Source organism: Semicossyphus pulcher, unplaced genomic scaffold, assembly GCF_022749685.1.
Source record: "Semicossyphus pulcher isolate SPU_LCO1_2020_fin unplaced genomic scaffold, fSemPul1.0.p SCAF_20, whole genome shotgun sequence".
Classification (NCBI taxonomy): Eukaryota; Metazoa; Chordata; class Actinopteri; order Labriformes; family Labridae; genus Semicossyphus; species Semicossyphus pulcher.
Genome location: NW_027211694.1, coordinates 9,565,773 through 9,586,839, shown reverse-complemented (window position 1 = coordinate 9,586,839; position 21,067 = coordinate 9,565,773). Strand labels below are relative to the sequence as shown.

At 43.2% G+C, this 21,067-nt stretch overlaps 1 protein-coding gene across 1 annotated transcript in view; it reads right to left on the bottom strand.

The window, feature by feature from the left end:
• Positions 1–21,067, bottom strand: part of plxna4 (plexin A4) — a 208,559-nt gene that overhangs the window by 51,981 nt on the left and 135,511 nt on the right. Inside the window, exons 5-10 of the mRNA XM_069670686.1 lie at positions 19,819–19,942; positions 15,471–15,624; positions 12,645–12,744; positions 11,870–11,984; positions 3,552–3,752; positions 2,663–2,759 (exon numbers count right to left, since the gene is read on the bottom strand). Of these exons, the coding sequence (XP_069526787.1) occupies positions 2,663–2,759; positions 3,552–3,752; positions 11,870–11,984; positions 12,645–12,744; positions 15,471–15,624; positions 19,819–19,942 (791 nt within the window). The remainder of the gene's footprint in view (positions 1–2,662; positions 2,760–3,551; positions 3,753–11,869; positions 11,985–12,644; positions 12,745–15,470; positions 15,625–19,818; positions 19,943–21,067) is intronic.

Here is a 21,067-nt window from a genome sequence, read left to right as displayed (position 1 = left end):
GTGAAAATTATTACAGAACAGCAAATTCATGCAAATTTATGTGTGGAAAAGTCTTTTAAAACGACGGACAAACACTTCAAGACACCCAACAAAATAAAAGTTGTGTTGTTTACTAGAATCCCTCCATGTCTGGCAGCTGCTAATTGAATATGCGAACAACAAACTGAACATTTTGAGTGCGACATTTGTTGATATCTTCATCTCATTATGTCTCCATCTATCATCTTCTCAACATACTCCCTCACTCTTTGAGTTTCCTTCACTGCTGCCTCTCGTCTTTTCTCACCCACGACACATTTAACATATCATCTCCATAGCAACCGGCCAGCCAATTTCTTTTTAATTGCCATTAGTTGCATGTGTGATCTGTCCATCATATGATGCCCCGGGAGCTGCTTCCTCCTCAGGCAAACAACGGTAGGAGGAGGATAGAGGAGATTCCTCCGCAACCCTCTCAAGCATCTCTCTCTTTCTTTCTTACTTCTGTTGCTTCTTTGATTTTACTTTCATGCTCAAGGATATGTTTTGTACATTCAGCTCAGACACGTACACGACTGCAAACACACACAAACACTGTACAAACTTTGCCTTACAGCTCGGTGTCATGTTGGCATATCATCAACATTTTAACAATATGTCTCTTATGCCTGACTCCACTGCCTTTGGTTAAAATGAGTTGTTTTCCTGTCAGAGAACTACAACCCCCAGCATGCTGCCGTTTCCCCTCCCCAGCATGGATCACTCACAGTGGTGGAGGATCGCCAGTGGCCAAACTGGATCAAGCTCAGCAGCTGAATGCTGCATTCTTAAAAATTGAGCACTGAGCTGTCATTCCCTATATACTGAGAGGGGATGAAGAGCTGGTCAGAAAAGAGGAAGTCAGTATTATGTTTGCTTCACGTCTTTGCTCTGCATAAAATCTAGCCAGGAATAATTACTTAGCTACGCCTTTTCAGATTCATAACTTTGGTGTAATTTGTGTTATTATCAGTAATTTATCAGCATTATTTTGTTCTTTTTTTAAACATGATTTTTTGGGGTATTTTACATAATTATCAAATAGTCAGTAAATACAGTATTACATCAACTGAATTGACACGTGGCTAAATTAGTAATTATAACTGGGGTTAAAATACAGATGTTACAGTAATGACATAATCATGTGGACTGCTAGTCAAAAACTTGCTTTTCTTTAGTAATGATTGCAACACATCTTGATAGATCCTTACTATTTTTAGTAGGAGTATCTTGCATATTTTTAATTTATTATTATATATATTAATTCAAACAACAGTTAGTTTCGACCAAGTAATCTGATTGGACAAGAGCATTCCATGAGTGCTGATATACAGTACAACATCACTGTGACTTTTCACTCTGTGTATCACTCCGCCTCAGCCACTTGTTCTGAATACTGTTAATTATCATTACAGCAGACAGTGTGTGTCTACATTGACCACCCTGGTACCTCTGAATCACACAGCAGACTCTTATTTCAAAGAGATAAATCTACATGATAAAAAACAGCTGATCTGTGACTGTAACCTGTAGACACAGAGTGCAGGAGAATGTTTGGGTTGCTTGGCAACAAAAGTCCAGTTTCAGTTAAGTTGTCGGACAAGTTGAGTTGGTGGAGCAAAAAATAATCTGTGTTGATTAAGACTTTTTTAGTATTTGCAGCTTGTATAACTGTTGTATACCCGCGGCCTTGTGCCGAGGACTGAATTACGGCTGTGATGATATTTAGTACAACATCACTCCCTCTCTTCTGATATTGCTTAAATACAGATTCATACTTTTGTTCGTTTGTTCACATTTTTACATCCTATAGGAAATGATCCTTTAGCTTGTAAGAGAAACTCTCTTGGATAAATACCCAGAATGCACAACTTTGGCACACAAGGGCTCAGTTTCGTGATATGGCTAACAATGTCAACGACCTCCATAACATTTGACCACATTACAATCCCATAAGCAGTGAAAAAAGTGTTCCCTTAGCACTGTTACATTTCAAGAATGTTCAGCTGAATCTACTTGTTTTCCATAACTGCTCTCTGGAAACTTGTGCCAGAAATGCAAATTATAAAGTGAGAGACAGTGGTGACAAAGATGGGAAGATTGCCAAACTCCCAGAAAGGTGTTGACTGAGCAAATAACAGAAACGGCTGAAAAGAGGAAATATCTGAGAGGAGGTAAGAGACAGAGACAGACAGACAGAGAACTACGAGGTGCAGAGGAGGCCTATAGACAAGTGGAGAGAGACAGGAGGGGTGAGAGAGAGAGAGAGAGAGACCTACAGAAGGAGAGCGTCAGAGAGGATGTGTTAAAGTTAACCACTCTACACTGGGAACATCAGGGATGGATGCTGCACCTCAGCACACCGCCCGCCTGTTGCCATGGAGACCGGCTCCAAGGGCAACAATGGGAAGGCAGTGGCTTTAATGTGTGTTTGTGCCTGTGTGTGAACAGAGTTTATAAAAGACTATGTCGACTTGTGTGTGTGACTGTGTGTGTGCGTGTGAGGTTTCTTATGATACCGCAAGAACTATGAAAAGAGCTGAATGGATTTATTCATTCACAGTGAGTCAGCGTGTGTGCGTGCGCATGCGTGTGTGTGTGTGTGCTTAAGTGTACAAATGCTCGTGCCAATGTGCATGCTCACCTTTGTTGTGGGCGGGGTTGTCGATGCTGAAATCTCCGTTCCAGATGACGGTCAGCTCGACGGGAAGACTGCTCATCTCCATCCCATCGTAGAAGTACTATCACCATGGCAACCAGGGGGAGAACGAGGGAGATACGAATAGAGTACATGAGAGACAGAGAGAGAGACTTTAAACTGTCTATTATCACTAAGTCTAACACGCACTGCTAACACAATACTCCTTTGACTGCACAATGCATCATCAACAGGTGGCTGTAGACACACATGAACTCACACACACACACACTTAACACACCAAAGAGCTTTTAAAAGACAAGATTATTTTTCGTTTTGCTCTGTAACACTTGCAGCAAGGAGGGTCGCTGCCTGAATCATAATTTTCCGCTAAATTACAGTTTTCCTCCTCCACAGCTCAATCAAAGTACAATATTTGGATTGTACTGTGATTATACACACAAATCCCACTGACATCTCTACACGCACACACACACTCGGAGTGATGAAGATAGACAGGAAGATGAGATGTTATTGTATCAACAGACGATTAGCATCAAGACCGGCATAAAGCCTTTTTCATGCTAGTCTTTCATTGCTGTCGATGTGTTATTCAGTCAGTGAATGGAGCGTGATCGTAGGCAGGAAGTGTAGGAGAGACAAAGTCAGCCTCTTGTCTCATCTGCCCACTGTCTAGCAGGGAGAGCACATCTAGTGGAATCCGTGTGTGTGTGTGTGGCTGCAGGTGTGTGAGAAAATATTACTTTTATAGGAAGTCTTTATAGAAATGGGGCGTTTTTATAGAGAGTGTGTTAGTGAGTGGGCGGGTAGTGGTCGTGGATGATATACAGCAAACCCTGGCATGTAAAACACACACACACACACACATCCTCACCGAGGTGTTCTGACACTGCACAGAGGAGCTGTTAAAGCGCAGGGCAGGAACTCGGTGCTCGTTTCCCTGGATGGTCAGCAGACACTCGTAGCCCCTCTGTCCAGACTGCGGCTGTGGGAGGTTCTTTGCTCGCAGTGTGATCGGCTTCACCACGTTGACCGGCACCAGGATCCTGTCTGCAGGCAGCAGCTGGGGGCACCCCTGGAAGACAGACATTTAGATTAAGTACACAAGGATATGTAATTTCGCACCTGAGTGCTGTTAGAAGTGGCATTAGAAGTGCAGTTTGCCTGTCACCTAAGTGGAGTAACAAAACTCTCTTTTATGACTTGTAATGGGTAAACGTTAGGAAAATGACAAAGTCCATTTTGGTGTTTCTGGGACGCCACAGCTAACCGTTGAGCCTCCTCGAGGTGTCGTGGGCGTAACTTAACAAAACACCAGTGATACTTGATAACCCTGTTGATGTGCTGCCTCTGCTTTCTCTTCTGTCCTCTCTCCCTTCGTGAAAGTGAGGGAGTAGGGGGAGGTAGAGCGTGCAGCCCGGTAGGGGTTTCTTCACAGAATGCTTATCCTTATAATTAGGGCACAAGTGTCTTGTGTTTAATTTACTTATGAGTGCATATCTGTTCCTTCGTATGCGAAGACGCAGTCATTAGAGGGTGTAAAAACTCATTACAGTGTGTGAAATCTATGCACATGACGACGGGTTGGCCACTAATTTCAGCATCATATACAAGTCAATTACCCTACCCAATTAAAGTTTGTCTTCATCTGAGCGTCGAGTTTGTTTCTTTTTCTTTGGATCTTCACATATTGTTGAAGTTGTATCTGTAGTCATCGATCTTTTCTTTGTTTGTTCAGCCATAGTAGATTACTGTTTACTCGCAACACTTGCAGAGACCGGAAAAGCAGCTGCTTAGCTCCGTCTACCCTCTCTGGCAGACCAACCACTGGTGGCTGATGGAAAACGCGTCACTAACTGGGCGCTGCTTATCCAAGTCGCCACGGACACCCAGTCCATAAAACTAAGAATGCAAAGGCTTTCATCAGTGGGCCATAAGCTCAATTGTAGGTGTTAATACATAAAAGCACAGACCAATAAAAGTTTTTTCTAACTAATGATGCCTTACTACAATGAATTAAAGTAAAAAAAAAAGGGAAAGCTAAATGTATTTAGAGACACTCAGGATGGATGCTAATTGCACCAGAAGTATTCCAACCACATGACTCTCATTATCCATCTCATCAGGTACAGTACCCAACAGCACTTCAACACCATTGGTTTAATTGAATGACAAAGCCACTTCAGCGTGCACTTTTGTGCTTGCATTTGTGATAGTTCATGTTGTGTTTTGATCAGCTGAGCCTCTTGGTTAGATAGTCCGGGGACTTGAAGGGTCAACTCAGCGGGTACTCCATCATCATTATCAACAGGTCGGGAGCATTACTGATACAGTGACACAAAAATGATGTGAGCTCTCAGTTAAAATCGTTCGGCTCATGTTTTTGTTCATTAAGTAAAAGATGTCACTGATCTAAATAAGGTTCTGCTTGCGCATTAATTAGACGAGAATGAATGACAGAGAGAAAGAGAGGGAGGGAGATGAGTCACTTAGCAATTGGAGGTCTAAAATTAACAGCCAATCAATTCAGGTGTGAGGAGCTGGCTAAATATAGAGCCCCTATGGTGAGAAGAGGAGAGGAGAGGAAAGAGGAGGAGGACAGGTGAGAAGTCATGGTCAGAGGAGAGAAAGGGAAAGATAAGAAGGCAGAAGAGGAAGAAAAAGTAGTAGCAGGAATAGTAAAGTGAGTGACAAGCTGAAGGAAAAGGTGAGGGAGGAGGTAACGAGGGGGGAGATAGTAAACAGAGAACAGCACTTCCTCAAACTGTTTCATGTTTTCGCTGGTGGATAGAGAGAGCGAGCAAAATAGGCAAAATGAGAGAGAGGAACAACAAAAGGAACAGAGCGACTGAAAGAGGTAAAAAATACCATAAAGCGTACGCGACAGGAGGAGCTTTAGCGTGTCAAAGCGGCAGAGGGAGAGAGGGTGAAAGGAAGGAGCGAAGATAAGGTGAGCCCCCGCATGCAAGGAGCTGGGGGGGACTGAAGCATAGCGCACGGTGAACTGGGTGATAACACTTGTTTGAAGTTCATTAAAAGCCACTTGATTGGGTTAGGCTGAGTGACTGACTGGGTGGCTGCGTGGTGAGAGAGAGGGGAACGCTCTGTGACACTATTCACAAAGTCATTATAGATAAATGACAAGCAGGGTGAGTGGGTGCAGCGGCGGAGGAGACGGAAGGAAGAGGTGCTGCACGCGTGTTTGCTCTTCCAAATCTCATTTTCCTAAGTACGAAAAGGGTCGTATTTGGAGAATGGAAATGAGTGGGAGAGCAAAGAGAGACGCGATCCATTTTTAATCACATCTCTTCCAGTTAATACACTCGAACAAAAGGGACAATAAATTTGATCTGGTTTGTGGAAATGAAGGCATGGGACGCACTGGAGGATGACTTCACACGGCGACTAAAGCCGAATCTTGGAGACACAGATCTGTACTGATAGGGGCGTATGGTGATGAGGTGATAGCATTGAGCACGAAACAAAGCATCACAGCTAAAAGTGTCTGAAACCCTTAACCCCAAAACACACTCTTGGACATGAGAGCAGCATCTAGGTTAACACACGCTGGCACGTAAGCGTATGCACACAAACACATACAGGGAGTGAACTACAGCCTTGGAATCTCATTACAGTATAAGATAAATGCAACAAGTCAGAGCCAGACAGCATCTCTTGCATCATCTGCCTTTATGTCAACATGTCAGGGAGAAACTTTCAACAGCTGCTGACTACACACACCCATACACACACAAACGCTATTTCACCATTTCATTAACACATTTCACTATCCTCTACACTGACACCAGAGTAACTTGATGTTCCTCCCTTCATCCCTGTAGTCTCAGGTATATAATCTTATATAATCACAAATACAAACTGGTGTATTTAAAGCCATGCACTTAGATCTCTCACTCTGCAATTATAAAGCAGGCTTCCCCCACTACTACTTCAAGTTTACTGACAGGCAAAATACAAAAACAGATCCTTTATTTTCTTCAAAAACAATGAAAAATTCATAATGTGTCAGGGAATCTACAAACAAGTGTGTAAGCTGTTTGTAGCCTGTGTTTTTTCCCCTACTTAGCTCAGATTTTGCTGTTTGTATGTATACATACACACTCAGACAGACCGTGATCGTTGCCAGCAGTCCCTGAGGCCAAATGGGCTCTCAGTGGTTTGGACAAACACACGTGTATATGCTAGTTGGCTACTGATGCTGCTGGTGTTGGCAGTGATGCTCGCTGTCGCCTGTTGAGATTTATGTCAACATTAAGTTGATCGAATGTCAGTGCGTTTACCTCCGCTACCAACCCCCTCAACCCCCCAACGACTGAAGTACGATAAATAACAGGGGAGCAAATGCAAATCACAGATACATGCATTCTAAACACATCCTGCATGGACACGCACACATCAGAGTGAATATGCATACTTCAGCTGTGTATCATCACATAGAATACAGCAATATTACATGTACAACCCTTCACTCCATAATGCTCAGAACTGACTGCTTGTGTTTGCACAACAGGAGGAGGATGAGGAGTGTGGAGAAGTGAGATGTGGTAGTATGGTGATTATATAAAGACTTTTTTGTGTTAAATAATTGATTCTGATTGGTTAATTACAGCAGTCTGTTTTTATCATTTTTCAATAACAGACCGTTGCTATGAAGAACAGACCGTTGCTAGGGATTCGGCTCTAATCACACAATCCGGAGGCTAACTGTAATCATATCAATCTGCCAAAAGTAGGTAAGCTAGGTTAGCTCATTTTCATGTGAGTTATAACAGCTAGGTTAGCTAGATTAGCTTATTTTAATGTGAGTAAAAACAGCTAGGTTAGCTAGGTTAGCTCATTCTAATGTGAGTAAAAACAGCTAGGTTAGCTCATTTTAATATGAGTAATAACAGCTAGTTTAGCTAGGTTAGCTCATTCTAATGTGAGTAAAAACAGCTAGGTTAGCTCATTCTAATGTGAGTAAAGACAGCTAGGTTAGCTCATTTTAATGTGAGTAATAACAGCTAGGATCGCTAGGTCAGCTCATTTAAATGTGAGTAAAAACAGCTAGGTTAGCTCATTTAAATGTGAGTAATAACAGCTAGGTTAGCTCATTTTAATGTGAGTAATAACAGCTAGCTTAGCTCATTTTAATGTGAGTAATAACAGCTAGGTTAGCTAGGTAAGCTCATTTTACTATGAGTAAAAACAGCTAGGTTAGCTTATTTTAACAGGGAGTTACCTTGGTGTAAAGACAGAATACTGAGCTAAACTGACAAATTAAATCTAAACTATCTGCATAATTACTGTAGGTTTACATTAAAGGAAAGGAAGAACATTATCTTCTGTAATTTGTGTGACTACCCTTTAATATTTTTCTCCCTTGCTTGAGAAACTGGTCTGTCAGTAGGCGGCGAGAGAGACTACAAATAACATTCTAGCTGTGAAGCAGGCTACTTTCTGCTTTTGGTTTTGTGTCTTTGTGTGAAGGACTTGCACTAGAAAGAGAAAAGTACCTGTCAATAGCGTGACTCACCACCACATAATAAGCCCTGACTCTCCAAACTAAGTTGGCGCCTCTTTTTTTTTCTCCATATAATTATCTTTCAATCCTACTCTCTCCATCACTGACTCATTGTTTTCTCTGACCTCATCTTTGATTCTCTGTCATGCTCCTGCTTTATCCCTCCTTCATCTCCCCCTCGCTCTCTCTAAACCCAGCCTGTGTTCTTCATCCTATCTATCTCGCTGACCCTTTTCATTTCTCTTATCAATTCCCTCTCACTGATTCCCTCTCCTCCTCTCTTTCCTGGCTCCTTTTCTTCTCCAGGACCTACTTAGATCTGATAATTGGAGGCTGGTGGGAGGTGTGAAGGGTGGAGATAGGGAGAGTGACAGGGAGTAGGCAGCCGAGTGGGAACTGTGAATGTAAAAGCCCTTGGCATAGTTTGAAGCGAGGGAGGAGGGAGGGGTGAGCGCGAAAGAGAGAGAGAGAGGGACGTAATTATAGCAGTGTAAGGTGTGAAGATGAAGAGGTTCTTAAGTTTTCATACAGTGCACGTACACACACACAACCAAGGCACACACCTTGTGGTTACCAAGAGCTCCCCTTAACTGGCCTCTGTTTTATCGCCTCCTACAGAGCCTGGGGCAAAGACACTCTCCCGCTCTCTGTTCAGCCTCCCTCCTTCCCTGCTGCTCCTCACCTTGTTTCTACCCCGCTGTTCAGTCCACACCTGAAGTTTTTCCCCCCCAAAATCCCTCTCTCTCTCTTTTCTCCTGACATTCTCTTAACAAAACTAAGAGGCAGGGGCTGCTTCTCAAGGCTCTTAAATTGCATCCACTTATCCATCTCTTGCGTCTTAGTCCCTCCCACCAGAGTTGCATGGAGAGACGCGAGGAAATCAGACGAGGAGAGACGAAACGAGGAGATACGATTTATGAGATATGACATGACTCTTTCCTCTGAAGCTGATCACCGACGTTGTTTATAGTTTCAAGACACCCTTAAAAGTCTGTTCTTCCTCTCTGCGGTGTGAGACTCCAGTGATGTTGTGAAGTTTCACCTCAGTCCGATCAGCTGCAGCCTCCAGTCAGTAACTGATATCTAGTAAGCCGTGATAAGGGCTTTGAGACAGTCCTCAATATGGCGGATTCGAAAGTACTTATGATTCCAGCAAGGAAATATAACAGCCTTGAGATCCAGCCAGGGTGTGAAACCATGAAAGACCCTTATATTAGGGTATTTAATTGACGTAATGAAGCACCTCAATCTTTTCTTTTCAAGTCATTCCCCTTTAATTGTCAGTTTCGACTTTGGTTCTTACTCTACATATGCCTAAGTGACTCCTCAGCAGTCAGGGCCTGTGTGTATGACATTGATTCGTATGAATCGAACCAAAGCTTCTCTCTCTACCATTTCTGTCTAATATTGGCAACTAACAGCTATTACTGCTGGCATTTAGCTTCTTAAATAAAATTATCTTGATCACTTGGTCAATAAGATCCTGGTAAATAAACTCCCGAGCATTGATTACGACAGTAGAAGTAAATACTGCATGGAAGTACTCAGAGGAAGTGGTATATATTCAGTGATGTTAATATGTTGGTGTGTTTCCTGTCTTACTACCGGTTGAATATATTAAGGAAAGGCTTGGCAGCAGCTCAGGTAGTGTTTGAGACAGACGAAGACGAGAGGGAAATATCCTCCTGTGGATTTCATCAGACAAAAGAGAACAGGAAGTGTCCTCTGTTTCAGCTGCTTTAGGTGAGGCTGTGTGTGCACTTATGGGATTAAGGATGCAGGTAACCAAACCCGGCAAAAAAACACTCTGCTAATACTCATGCAGCAGTAGTGGTCAGGAATAACTCTAAGCTATTTATTCAGTGTAACCAAGTTAAGCTGCAGGCATGTTCTTTGTCAGCGAGGCTCCTCAGAAGCTAAGCTAAGTCCTTGAGACATGTGGAGGGCAAACTGGGACGTGGCCTCGGTGAATGTGCCAACAGGCATACGTCTGATCCGTGTGCCCATATCATTGCTGGCATGAATAAAAAGGCACACACTGTACGCCCAGGCCTGGTGTTAACGCCGTCCTGCCTTGCATACTAACAACAAGCTCAACCAGTAGGGAGATTTGCCTAGCCTCCGTCATTAGCATAGCGTTAAGGGATTATTCAGATCACTGCCTGAAATCCTTTAATTGTAATAGTACACAAAAAGTCATCTGCTGCAGAAAGTGGCCCAGTGCAAAGTTGACTTGTTGCCTTTTGTGAAATCTTGGGAGTGATCCTGTGGTTATCTGCACGTGTTTCTGCATGCTCTTAAGCTGTGTGTGTGTGTGTACATATTTAATTTAAACAGGAAATACACGACCTTGGATTTGAGGGGTTAATTAAAAGCAAATTAAAAGTCATTAAGCCTGCAAAACACCTGCTTTTTCTGAAACAACATGCAAAAAGGGGATGTCATTAATGTGCAAATACCAAATCCCCTCCGCTTTATTTATGGTTTTCTTTGAGTCCGCAGCACAATAGGAGAGGATTCACACATTATTATCCTCGGTCAATATTGACCAGCAGCCCCTGAGTTAATTGGAAAAGTAAACCTGCAAAGACTCAGGCTTGGGCCTGACTAAGCAGAAGGTTCAAAAGGATAATGGAAACGGCAGAAAAAGGAAAATAATATCGTCTGCGCAGGTTGAATGGCTCGGGGGAAACATGGGTGGAATAACACAATTGACAGCAGACTGCTCATCAAAGGAGGCAATCTGGCTAAGCTTGTCCCTGCCCGTCGTGAGGCTTCTGCCAGCCCAGACATGAGCACTAGTGATCTTCATCATAGCTCACCTCGGGCTAGGATTAACAGGCCACTAACTCCGTGTAAAACCCTCCCACTGCAAACTACCGGGATTTGGCAGGGAAAAACTGCATTCAGATAAACACGCACGCATAAAAATACATAGAAGCACATTGATAAAGAGACATACTGTACCCAGCAGCTGAAAAGGGAGGTTACACACTAACACGGGCACACACCCAAATCTTCTGTTACCTCCTCACTCTGGGCCGCTCACTGTGGCAGCGACTCTAAATCAGAGTGAGACCTCTCTCACAGGAAGAAGAGTGGGTGGGTTGGGGGCACTAACTGAACGTACCCCATCCAGCGAGTGGCTTGTCCTCCGCAGCCGAGCAGCCTAATTACGGTGGGCTCTGCTTCGAGGGGAATAGAACTGGCTGCCAATACTATTGATAATTCACACAGACTAAGCTGTCGCAGGGAATAGGGATGGGCAGGCGGAAATGGCTCCGTTTTATTAGTTTCCACTGCCCTTTGATGTGCAGTCAAGAGCGAGACATGCCAAGAGACTCACGCCAGATGGAAGCACGGCAGCTGAAAGGTGTCTCAATCCTTTTAACAGAACTCTTTTTTGCATGTGAATCCTCAGAATGACGGCTATTAGTCTCACGTAGCCAAACATTTCCCCTCAATTTTATATCACCGTGTTTTATTACTCAGCTGGCCCGGGCCGGCTGGAGATGGGACACTTTAACTGCAGGACTTTTTGGACATCTTCTTAATGGGCTACAGTTCGATTGCATTTTAACCTGCAGACTCTTGACAGCAGCTGAGATTTTTCCAAGCAGCAGTTTGAGTAAAAATAAGGTAATCAAGTTGTCAGGCTTCTCACTCACCTCTGGCTTCTTGACTCGGCCCTCCTGGAAGGAACAAGTGCGAGGGTCGTGTGTGCAGTCATGCCTGTATTTACACCAATGGCACTGGTAAGGACTACCCACACAAGACAGACACCTGCATGGAGAACAAAGGAGAGATAATTAGAATTAGAAGAAGCTCAACACACATTACACTGTCCACATGTTTAAAGTGATAATCTCGAAGATCTTAGTTTCGTTCTCTTTGGCAACACCTGTGGCGATAAACGGTAATTGCGGCAGCACTCTTCCCAGATATCCAGACAGTGTCGCATGTGTGACGTCCACTGTTGGCTCCGGTTGTAATTCTTGATTTTCCTCGCTGACGGTCGCTTTCCTTTTTAGACTGCTTGCCTTCATCTGAGCGTCGAATTTGTTTCTTTTTCTTTGTATTTTCACTTATTTCTGAAGTTGTATCTGTAGTCATCGATCTTTTCTTTGTTTGTTCAGCCATAGTAGATTACTGTTTACTCGCAACACTTGCAGAGAGCGGAAAAGCAGCCGCTTAGCTCCGCCTACCCTCTCTGGCAGACTAACCACAGCTGGGTGACGGAAAACGTGTCACTAAGTGGGCGCCGCTTGTGATTTTTTCTGAAAGTCGCCACAGACAGCAGGACCAGAATACTGCAAATGCAAAGGCTTTCCTCAGTGGGTCATATTGAGTTACCTCATTCAGAGATAGACAGTGACTTAACAAAACCTTCGAGATTATCACTTTAAGAATCAGGGAGATGTGCTCTTGGAGACATGGACTTACGACTTGTGGACGCTACAGTTGTAGAAAACAAAACTGGTATTCGCGAAGGCCAGGCCGGTCTCCTTGGACTTCAGATAGAGCTGCACGACCTGGTGGTCACCTAGAGAAAATGGATCATAGTCAAGATTAATACACACAGGTAGGAAGAATATTTTGTAGAGGAAAAAACTACAACTTTGAACTAACAAAAGCATGAATTGAATTTTATTTCGAAGTCATTTTTAAACCCATTCGTGACAGTTTTAAACAAATACCAGAAACAAAAAAGTATCATACTGGTAATTGTCGCACGTCACAACTACTTTTCAAACACAAGCAGTGGGTAGATATTTTTACAGAACCCTGCCTGTATCAAAATCATTTTATTCACTATTCACATAGTGTCAAGTCAGTAGATTTTCCAAAGAAGAAAAGATGACTGCAGCGCTTTGAGCCACAGGTGCTGAGCCTGTTGCAGTGGCAAAGGCGGTATCTTTACAGAGGGGGAGAGTAGAGGGGTTTTGTTGGGTTAAGTCTCCCTCTCCCTGCAGCCTTACAAAAGACAATAAAAGTTGGTGCACACACATCTCCCTTGGGATGGAAAATATTCCCCCGGAAAACTCTTTGAGAGTGTCTTTGACAAGGTAAAGGGGGGAGGAGATGAAACAGAAACCGTGTGTGTTTGCGTGTGTAAGTGTGTGTGCATGCGAGCTCGTGCCTCATCTGTATTTGGCGTGTCCTTTTGTCTGGCTCTAATGAAGGAGTTCATGTTTAATTCAACAGCAAATCCACACATCTAACTGCTCTCTCGCTACACTACCTCTGCACCTCTCTCTCTCTCTCATCCCTACTATCTCTACACACAGGTCTCTCCCACACTGCGACTCCTTCTTCTCCCCCGTGTCTCTCTCCATCTCTCCAACAAAGAAGGAATCATTCATCAATCACAGTAAAGCACCGCTGACAACGGATCTGTCCTAATTAGGCCACCTAAATGTTACCTTGAAGCCTGCTAACACTATCTATCCCTCCCTCTTGCTTCACTCCATCCGGTGCTCTCTCGGCTTTTCTCTCTTTCAACCAAGCTTATTGTAACGAGCACTGGTAAAAATGGGAGATAAAAAGGCAACAATGTGGAGTGTTTCCCCTCCACCTGAAACAGGAAAAAGAAACTGTGTATTTGCGGGTGTCGGAAAGAGGGAAATACTTCATGCAGAATTGCACATCAGCAGTGTGTTGCCAGCTTTACATGTGGTTAACATGCAAACATTAAACAAATGTTTCTAATTCCCCAAAGCACCCTCAGGCTCCCTGTCAGTCTCACATCTGTACATGTGTGCCGTCTATCTGTGGATTACTTTATTGTACTGGTGCCGTCTGTTCGATCATGGCAGGCAGTGTTGGGGTTAATTTAGATACCTTTTTTGTTGTAACGAGTAGCATTAGGCGTTACTTCTGCAATTCAAGTAATCCTTTTACTCAGTAAAAAATAAATTGCTGTATTTCCCTTATATTTCCCAGGTAGCTGCGTACCAGCAGAAGGTAAACACAGAGCGTCAGTGCGCATGCATGGCTAGCTAATTCAGCTAGCGAGGTGGCAGAGAGGACAGCATTTATTTCCTGTATATATTCACATTATTTTGAATTTTTGGTGAAAGGCATACGAACAACATGACGATGAATTGTAAGTTGTGTCTGGAGGATAAGTGCTCGTCAGATGTGAAGAGATCTACTTCAATTTGGAAGAAGCATCTGCAGCTAAACACAGCTCTGCTATACTGGTGGGGCCAGAGCCTGTGTTGTTTTCATTGAAACAGCTGTGCCTAATAGTGTCTGCCTCTGCCGAGTTCACTGTTAGATTGTTAGCATAATAAGAGCTGCAAAGGTTATATTGCAATGTAATGAGTTACTCTTAAAAGTAACGTTATCCAATGTGTATGTGAAGCTTTTATTCATTTGGGTGCCCTGAATAAATTAAGGAAATTACAAACATTGATGCACAATGGTCAGCCCACTTTAATATCTACAAAACAATACACAGATAACATAAGTGTGTGTTATAGTTGTTTTCTGAATACCTCAATGGTAGCAGGGTCTAATAAACAACAGAGGGCATTCCTGTGTGTGTAAATCTTGTTCAAGTGTAGACAGGGATGGCATCTTCATTATCCCAACGTGAGTGATGTTAATGAAGGATTGGCCCTCCAAAGTGGGAGCTGTTCAATAGACAAGGCTAAGCCGACTACTAAGAGGGGAGGTGAAGAGTGGGGGAATTAGAAAGAGCAAAATGTATTTTCCATTCTTTGCTTGTTGAATGAATATTTTCAGAATTGTTCTAGCTGTTCTTGAAAACATTAGGAACAGCGACGGTGTCTGCAGGGACTGTGTAATCTCCAGGCACTAAATTAGCTGCAGTAAAAACACTTAGCTGTGCAGTTTGATATTCCACTAGTTGGGGTTAACTGGGGTCCCATCACTCCCTCTTGCGCGTACAGCGTTCACGTTGAGGGAGGGTGGTGAATAAACCCCGCAGCAGCTTAATAACTAATGTTCATTCAATTGCTAAACATGTCCTAGGGCAGTGCTGCAAGGCCGACCGAGTTGGTGATGAAACGAGAAAACAAAAACTCTCACTCATAGCCCCGGGACTAGCACGCTAAATACGACAAAACATCCAGATGAATGCACGCTTGAAGAACAGACATGTATGATGGCATTCAACAGGTGTTATAATCTTAATATTATTCGTAATGTCACAAATCAAACCGGCTTCCTTAAGCTGATCAAAGGCATTGATTTCATGTACACAGACAAATGCAATTGCAGTACTGTAGTTCTGTCCCTTACCTTTGTCAACAATAATGCGTGGCATCTCTTTCTCTGCGGGGGAGGAGCACCTGATGCGGTTTCCCTCCACCAAGCCGTTCATCTCAGCCAGGTCCTCAAAGGTGCAGTTGACACCCGCAGAGAGTTCTGGGACGTTGTGGGCCTCCAGCACCAACTGCAGAGAGGGAACGATGGAGCATTTTGTCATTTTTTATGCAAAAACATACTAAATATTCAATTTGAAATGAACTCAGATACAGCACACATCACACATCAATTTAAAGATATTGGAGGAATTATGACACATGCTAAGTAACTGCAGCTAAGGTCAGGAAAACAGCTTAGAGTTGTGCCCCAACTGTTATTGCATGAGTACACTTCTCAGCCTCCCACATCTGTGAGTGCTCAATATCAGTGTTGGAGCCAATATGTTCTTCAAATATGACTGTAATACAATATTGCTGATGAGGAGCACAGCTGCAGGATCTGTGCAGAGCAAAGATCCATCTGCAAAGGGGGTCAGCGGCCAGAGGAGCCACTGGAGGCCTCTTGAGTGAGAGCTAAGTGCATGATCAGGGATCAGATGCATCCTGAGCAGAAATCCAAATAAGCTCAAAAAAATGGTGATACAGAAATACATAGAAGACTTCCTATAATGCCTCGTGGCATCGTAGAGCTGTGTGGATTTAACAGTCCATCTTTATGTCCTGAGAGAGGGGTTTAAATGGGAAGAAATGATAAAAGCAGAAAGACAAGGTAAGTGGAGGGATGAGGGGTTAGAAGTGATGGAACAAGCCAATTAGATGAATATGGCTGAAACAAAGAGCTGGATGAAAGGAGACGATGGACATCGAGGTGGATAGAAATAAGTGAGACAGTGAAGGATGGAGGAGAGGAGGAAAGTGGAGGTGCACAGGCTGCTGGACAGGGAGGGAAAAGAGGACTCCACAGGAAATAGAGAATGCAAATCGTTGAAAACGCTGTGTAAGCTCAACGTGCACCTCAGCAAAAAGTAGAGCAGGAGAAAAAAAACACTGTCCTTGAATAAGGAGGGAATAAAGGAGGGTCGTGGAGTCAGGTGGAGTGGGGTCAGGACCAAAATATACATATTGATGTAAAAGCGTGTCCGCACTGGGTCTAGGTGGAGGCATTGATTTGAAGCGCAGTGCACAGTACACTTATGATGTGATGCTGGAAGCTGCCTCAGCGGCGGAGTAGGGCTGACCTGCGCTGTTTTTATATTGCTGTTTAATGAAAAGGCAGCAGCGTGGGTGTGAACAGCTCCACAGCTTCCCGTGTAAGATGGACAGTGCGTGACCCGGCTTCTATCTCTTACACATCCTCCCCTTCATTCATTGCTCTTTCTACCTCTCACCTTCTCCTACTCGCGGTTTAATTTATTTTTCCGTTAAAGGTGGAAAACAGCCAGACCTTGAGTTTCTTCAATTACAGTCGGAGTAGTCACGGCCGAGCCGAGCCTGGGCACGGCTGCATTAATATGAAAATCAGCCTCTCATGTTAACTGAGACGTCCGCCATACGTGTACAAAATCACACACATAAAAGTCCTTCTGTAGTTTGTGAAACACTGATGTAGAGGACACATGATGATAGGTTGTTTATGTTGCCATGGTAAAATAAAAAAGGATTGATGCGAATGTATTCAAAAGCAGATGCCTGACAAAGAAAAGTGGATGCATCCTCTGACATTACTTATTCTGTAAGTGCTAAATGTGGCAGCTAAAAATGTAGCACTCTTACCTAACTTTAAGCTTTACCTTTAAAATACAGCGTATAAAGAGACACTTCCTCCTGAGGCCTTAAGTATAAGAGTAGAAACTTTTCATAAAACACCAAATGGTAACAGTGCCAGTAAATTATGGCCCTTGGGTCTGATTTTGGCAGCGAGGTGTCTCTGTTTCACTTGAGAATGCCGCGGCTTATCTTCCCAAACAAATATTTAATAACACAAAGGTCAAGTGGGAGCCTCTGTCTGTCTGGCAGCAGCCTCTGCCCTGCAATCAGTTGGATTGGAGACGTGTAGCACAGCCTTTGGGTAAAGCCCGCTTTCCGGGAAAAGGTTAAACACTCTCAAAAGCAACACACACTCACGCACACACACCCCATGAATATCATTAGAGCGATGCAGGGGTGTACCTCAGAAAAGCAACACTTTTGTGTGACCCTCAGAGCAACACAGATGGAGAATAGTCACTCAGGCTTGACCTTAGCAAATCGTATCGGATATTTATGCACTCCGTGTCGGAGATTCAAAGCCATTTCCAAACCGACATTAAAGGGGAAATGGGAATTGAAAATGTGACATCACTTTAGGTGGTTAAGGTCAGTTCGATTTCATAACATTCACTGTTACGACCTTTCAAATAGGCTGATTTTGATCAAGAAAAAACTGTGAGCCGTGGAAGATATAGATAAGCATGATGTGTTCGGGTAATGTCAATCTTCTCCTGAGCCTGCGGTAAAACCACACACACCTGCAGAGGTACTTAAAAACGTCAGAAGCTGTTTCTGTTCCGGGAAAATAACTGTCAAATCAGAATGAGCCTTTCATTTAGGCTGGAGCAGTGCTAGAAGATAACGTGAGGAAACAGCAATGATAATAATAAAGCATAGCCATTAGCGTCTGTAAATAGCGATGTAAATCACATACAGCGTCAGGGTATGTCTAACAGATTTAAGTGAAGTCACTGTTTTGCTGAAAGTTGGAGAAAACTATGGAAAAACACCCCGAACAAGTGCTTTTTCAATTCCCACAGAGCCAAGTGCTGTTGCAATGCTAATCAATACACTTAAACAATCAAAACCATTCAGACCCTTTCAATCTGGCAGCTGTTTTAGAACAAAATGTCCAGCGCTGCGCTTTAGCCGCCAACAATCACAATAAACACAGCTGAGCTAAACCGCGCGCCGTTAATGATTGTTGACATTTGTTTGGGAGAGTGTTTCGCTGGACAGGGCTGTTAAGTTGCGAGGTCAGGATTTGAAGGATTCATGTTGGCAGGCGGTAAAATGATGTAAAGCAGGATTATAGAGTTAACACTGGCTACTAATCAGTATCTAGAGCATAATTACATCGCATTACAAATTATGCTTGAGTGTGTGATATTGTCAATCTGCCAGACAAGATTTTCTCACCAGTAACACATTCAGATAGGCTTCACTGTTTGCTGCAATATGGCTCCACTAAAAGAAACGCTCGCTCGAGTATTTCATCCTTATTGAAAAAAATAAACACTGACTCACTTTTACTTTAAAATTTGACATCTTGTCCTTCAAATAGTAGAAAAAAGAAACATGGTGATAAACAAATAAAGATGTTCAGAATTTATATTTTTCCCCCTTCTTGATACCGATTTTGACACCTAGAATTAAATATTGGCAGATAGAGAGTAACCCTCCAATACTAGCTTGTTAAATAAAATATACATATTATTATTACTACTGTAGGTTGCACTAGAAACCTTTATGGATATGATATCATAATTCATGTATGGCCTGCCTCGTTGCACTAAAGCAAACCTAGCCTAAAACAAGCTGAGCACCTAGTAACAGGCTAGCAGCAGCTAACATTAGCAGCACCTCGGCTCACTGCTCCTCCTTTACTCCTGTATAAACACAAGAGTAAAGGAGAAAGAGTTTTTAACATGAAACTGCTTTATTCTGTGTTTTTAACAGTAGAATTCATCTTAACTTAAATTTTAAAACAGTGCAGCCTTAAGATTTTTGAGGGAAAACAGTAGTTGCTAACATTTGCTGCTAGCTAATGTCAGACTCCCCGCTAGCAGCACACTGTTCTTGTTTGCCACTCTGAAACATTAGTAGTTATTGGCAGTCACAATTCATGAGATTCATAATGTACACTGGAGCAAACCTAACCTAAAAACAAGCTGAGCACCTCGTAACACGCTAAGCTAAGGTTAGCAGCAGCTTGGCTCACTGCTCCTCTTTTAGTCCTATGTAAACACATATTTAAAAAAAAAAGTACAGCCTTTAAATTTGTAAGGGAAAACAGTAGCTGCTAACATTTGCTGCTAGCTAATGTCAGACTCCCCGCTAGCAGCACACTGTTCTTGTTTGCCGCTCTGAAACATTAGTAGTTATTGGCAGTCACAATTCATGAGATTATATATGTATGGGGCAACGTTTGGAAGAAGAAAAAATATGTTGATTTTTGGAAGGGCTTATTAATGATGGTATTTGATTGATATATTGACTGTCTTACTCTGCGGACCCCCTTAATGATGTTTAGCTAGTAATGGAGGTATATTTAAAACTGATATTGGTAAACTACATTAGAGTTCACTGTTTCTTTTTTAGTGTATTTGAGGAGTTTGTTTCTATCCACTCACCGTGACGCTAAACTGGGACACTGAGATGTTGTTTGGGTGGACACTGAGGCGCACACACTGCTTGATGTCTGATGCAAAGCGACGGGGCTCTGATGAGCGCTCACATTTCTCCTTCCTGGTGCACCTGGAAAAAAAAACACAAAAGAGGGGGGTGTTATTCACGGATTACAAATACACACACACACACACACACGGACCTAGTAACCTGAGCAGGGCTTACCCCTTTCCACCTGTTGGCACAGGGGAAAAGGAGAATGTCCCATTGCTCCATGACGGACGGGGTTATACACATTTATCATATTTCCTCTCTGGCAGTGTGTAAGCGACAGTGGCCAGTGAATGGAAACCAGGTCTCCAGGGGGTGGGAGCAGTGGCATTTAAAACAAAGGGTGCTCTATATGTGGAAGTGGAGCCGGCCCATTGGGAAAGGGGTAGGCCTCGTCTTTGTAATGCTGTCTTAATGACTGGCATTCATGGGCAGTGCCAAGTGCAGGTGGAAAGTGGATGTTGGTGGGGGGCAGGGATGGATTTCCCTGCCTCTTAATACCGCACCAGGTGGTCTAATCCAGTCTGTTACAGAGGTTTGGGGGAGTTTCAGGACTGGACTCTTTGTGTTGCAGGACGAATTCAAAACACAATCCCTCGACATCCTGCAGATTAACTCCCAATAGTTTGAGCACCAACTCTTTCATGGGTTTGTTTTCAAGTTTTTATGTTAATGGCTGACAGAACAGAAGTTAAAGTTTTTGATAATTTGTGAGAAATCCACCAACCCCAACTGCGGTATAACCTCAACCTTCTACTTCCCCAACTTCCTCTAATCCCCTCATAAACTTATGCAAGTCCCCTATTGATTGAGACAAAAACTTTCAGTGCAATTAGCAACCTGGCAAATCCACAGAGGGCCTCCAAAACTCTCTCAGACAAAGACAAGAATGAAAAGAAAGGAAGAGGTGCTAATGAACGAAAGGAAGAGAAAGACTTTCGAGGTGGTTGACGAAGGAGATACAGTAATACCTTATACAGCGAGACGCTTTTCTATCCTGAATAGGAAAGACTGAGGGAGGGTTGGTTTAGACCTGACATGAGTATTGTAAAGTTAAGCGGCCTAACGTGCTGCTGCAAAGAAGACAGACATAAAGAAAAAGAAAGGAAATAATCTGTTTGAGAGAGGGAGGGAACAGAAGGAGGGGTATATAGTGAGAGAAGGTGGAAAAGAGAGCAGAAGAGAAGCACGATTTAAAAGGAA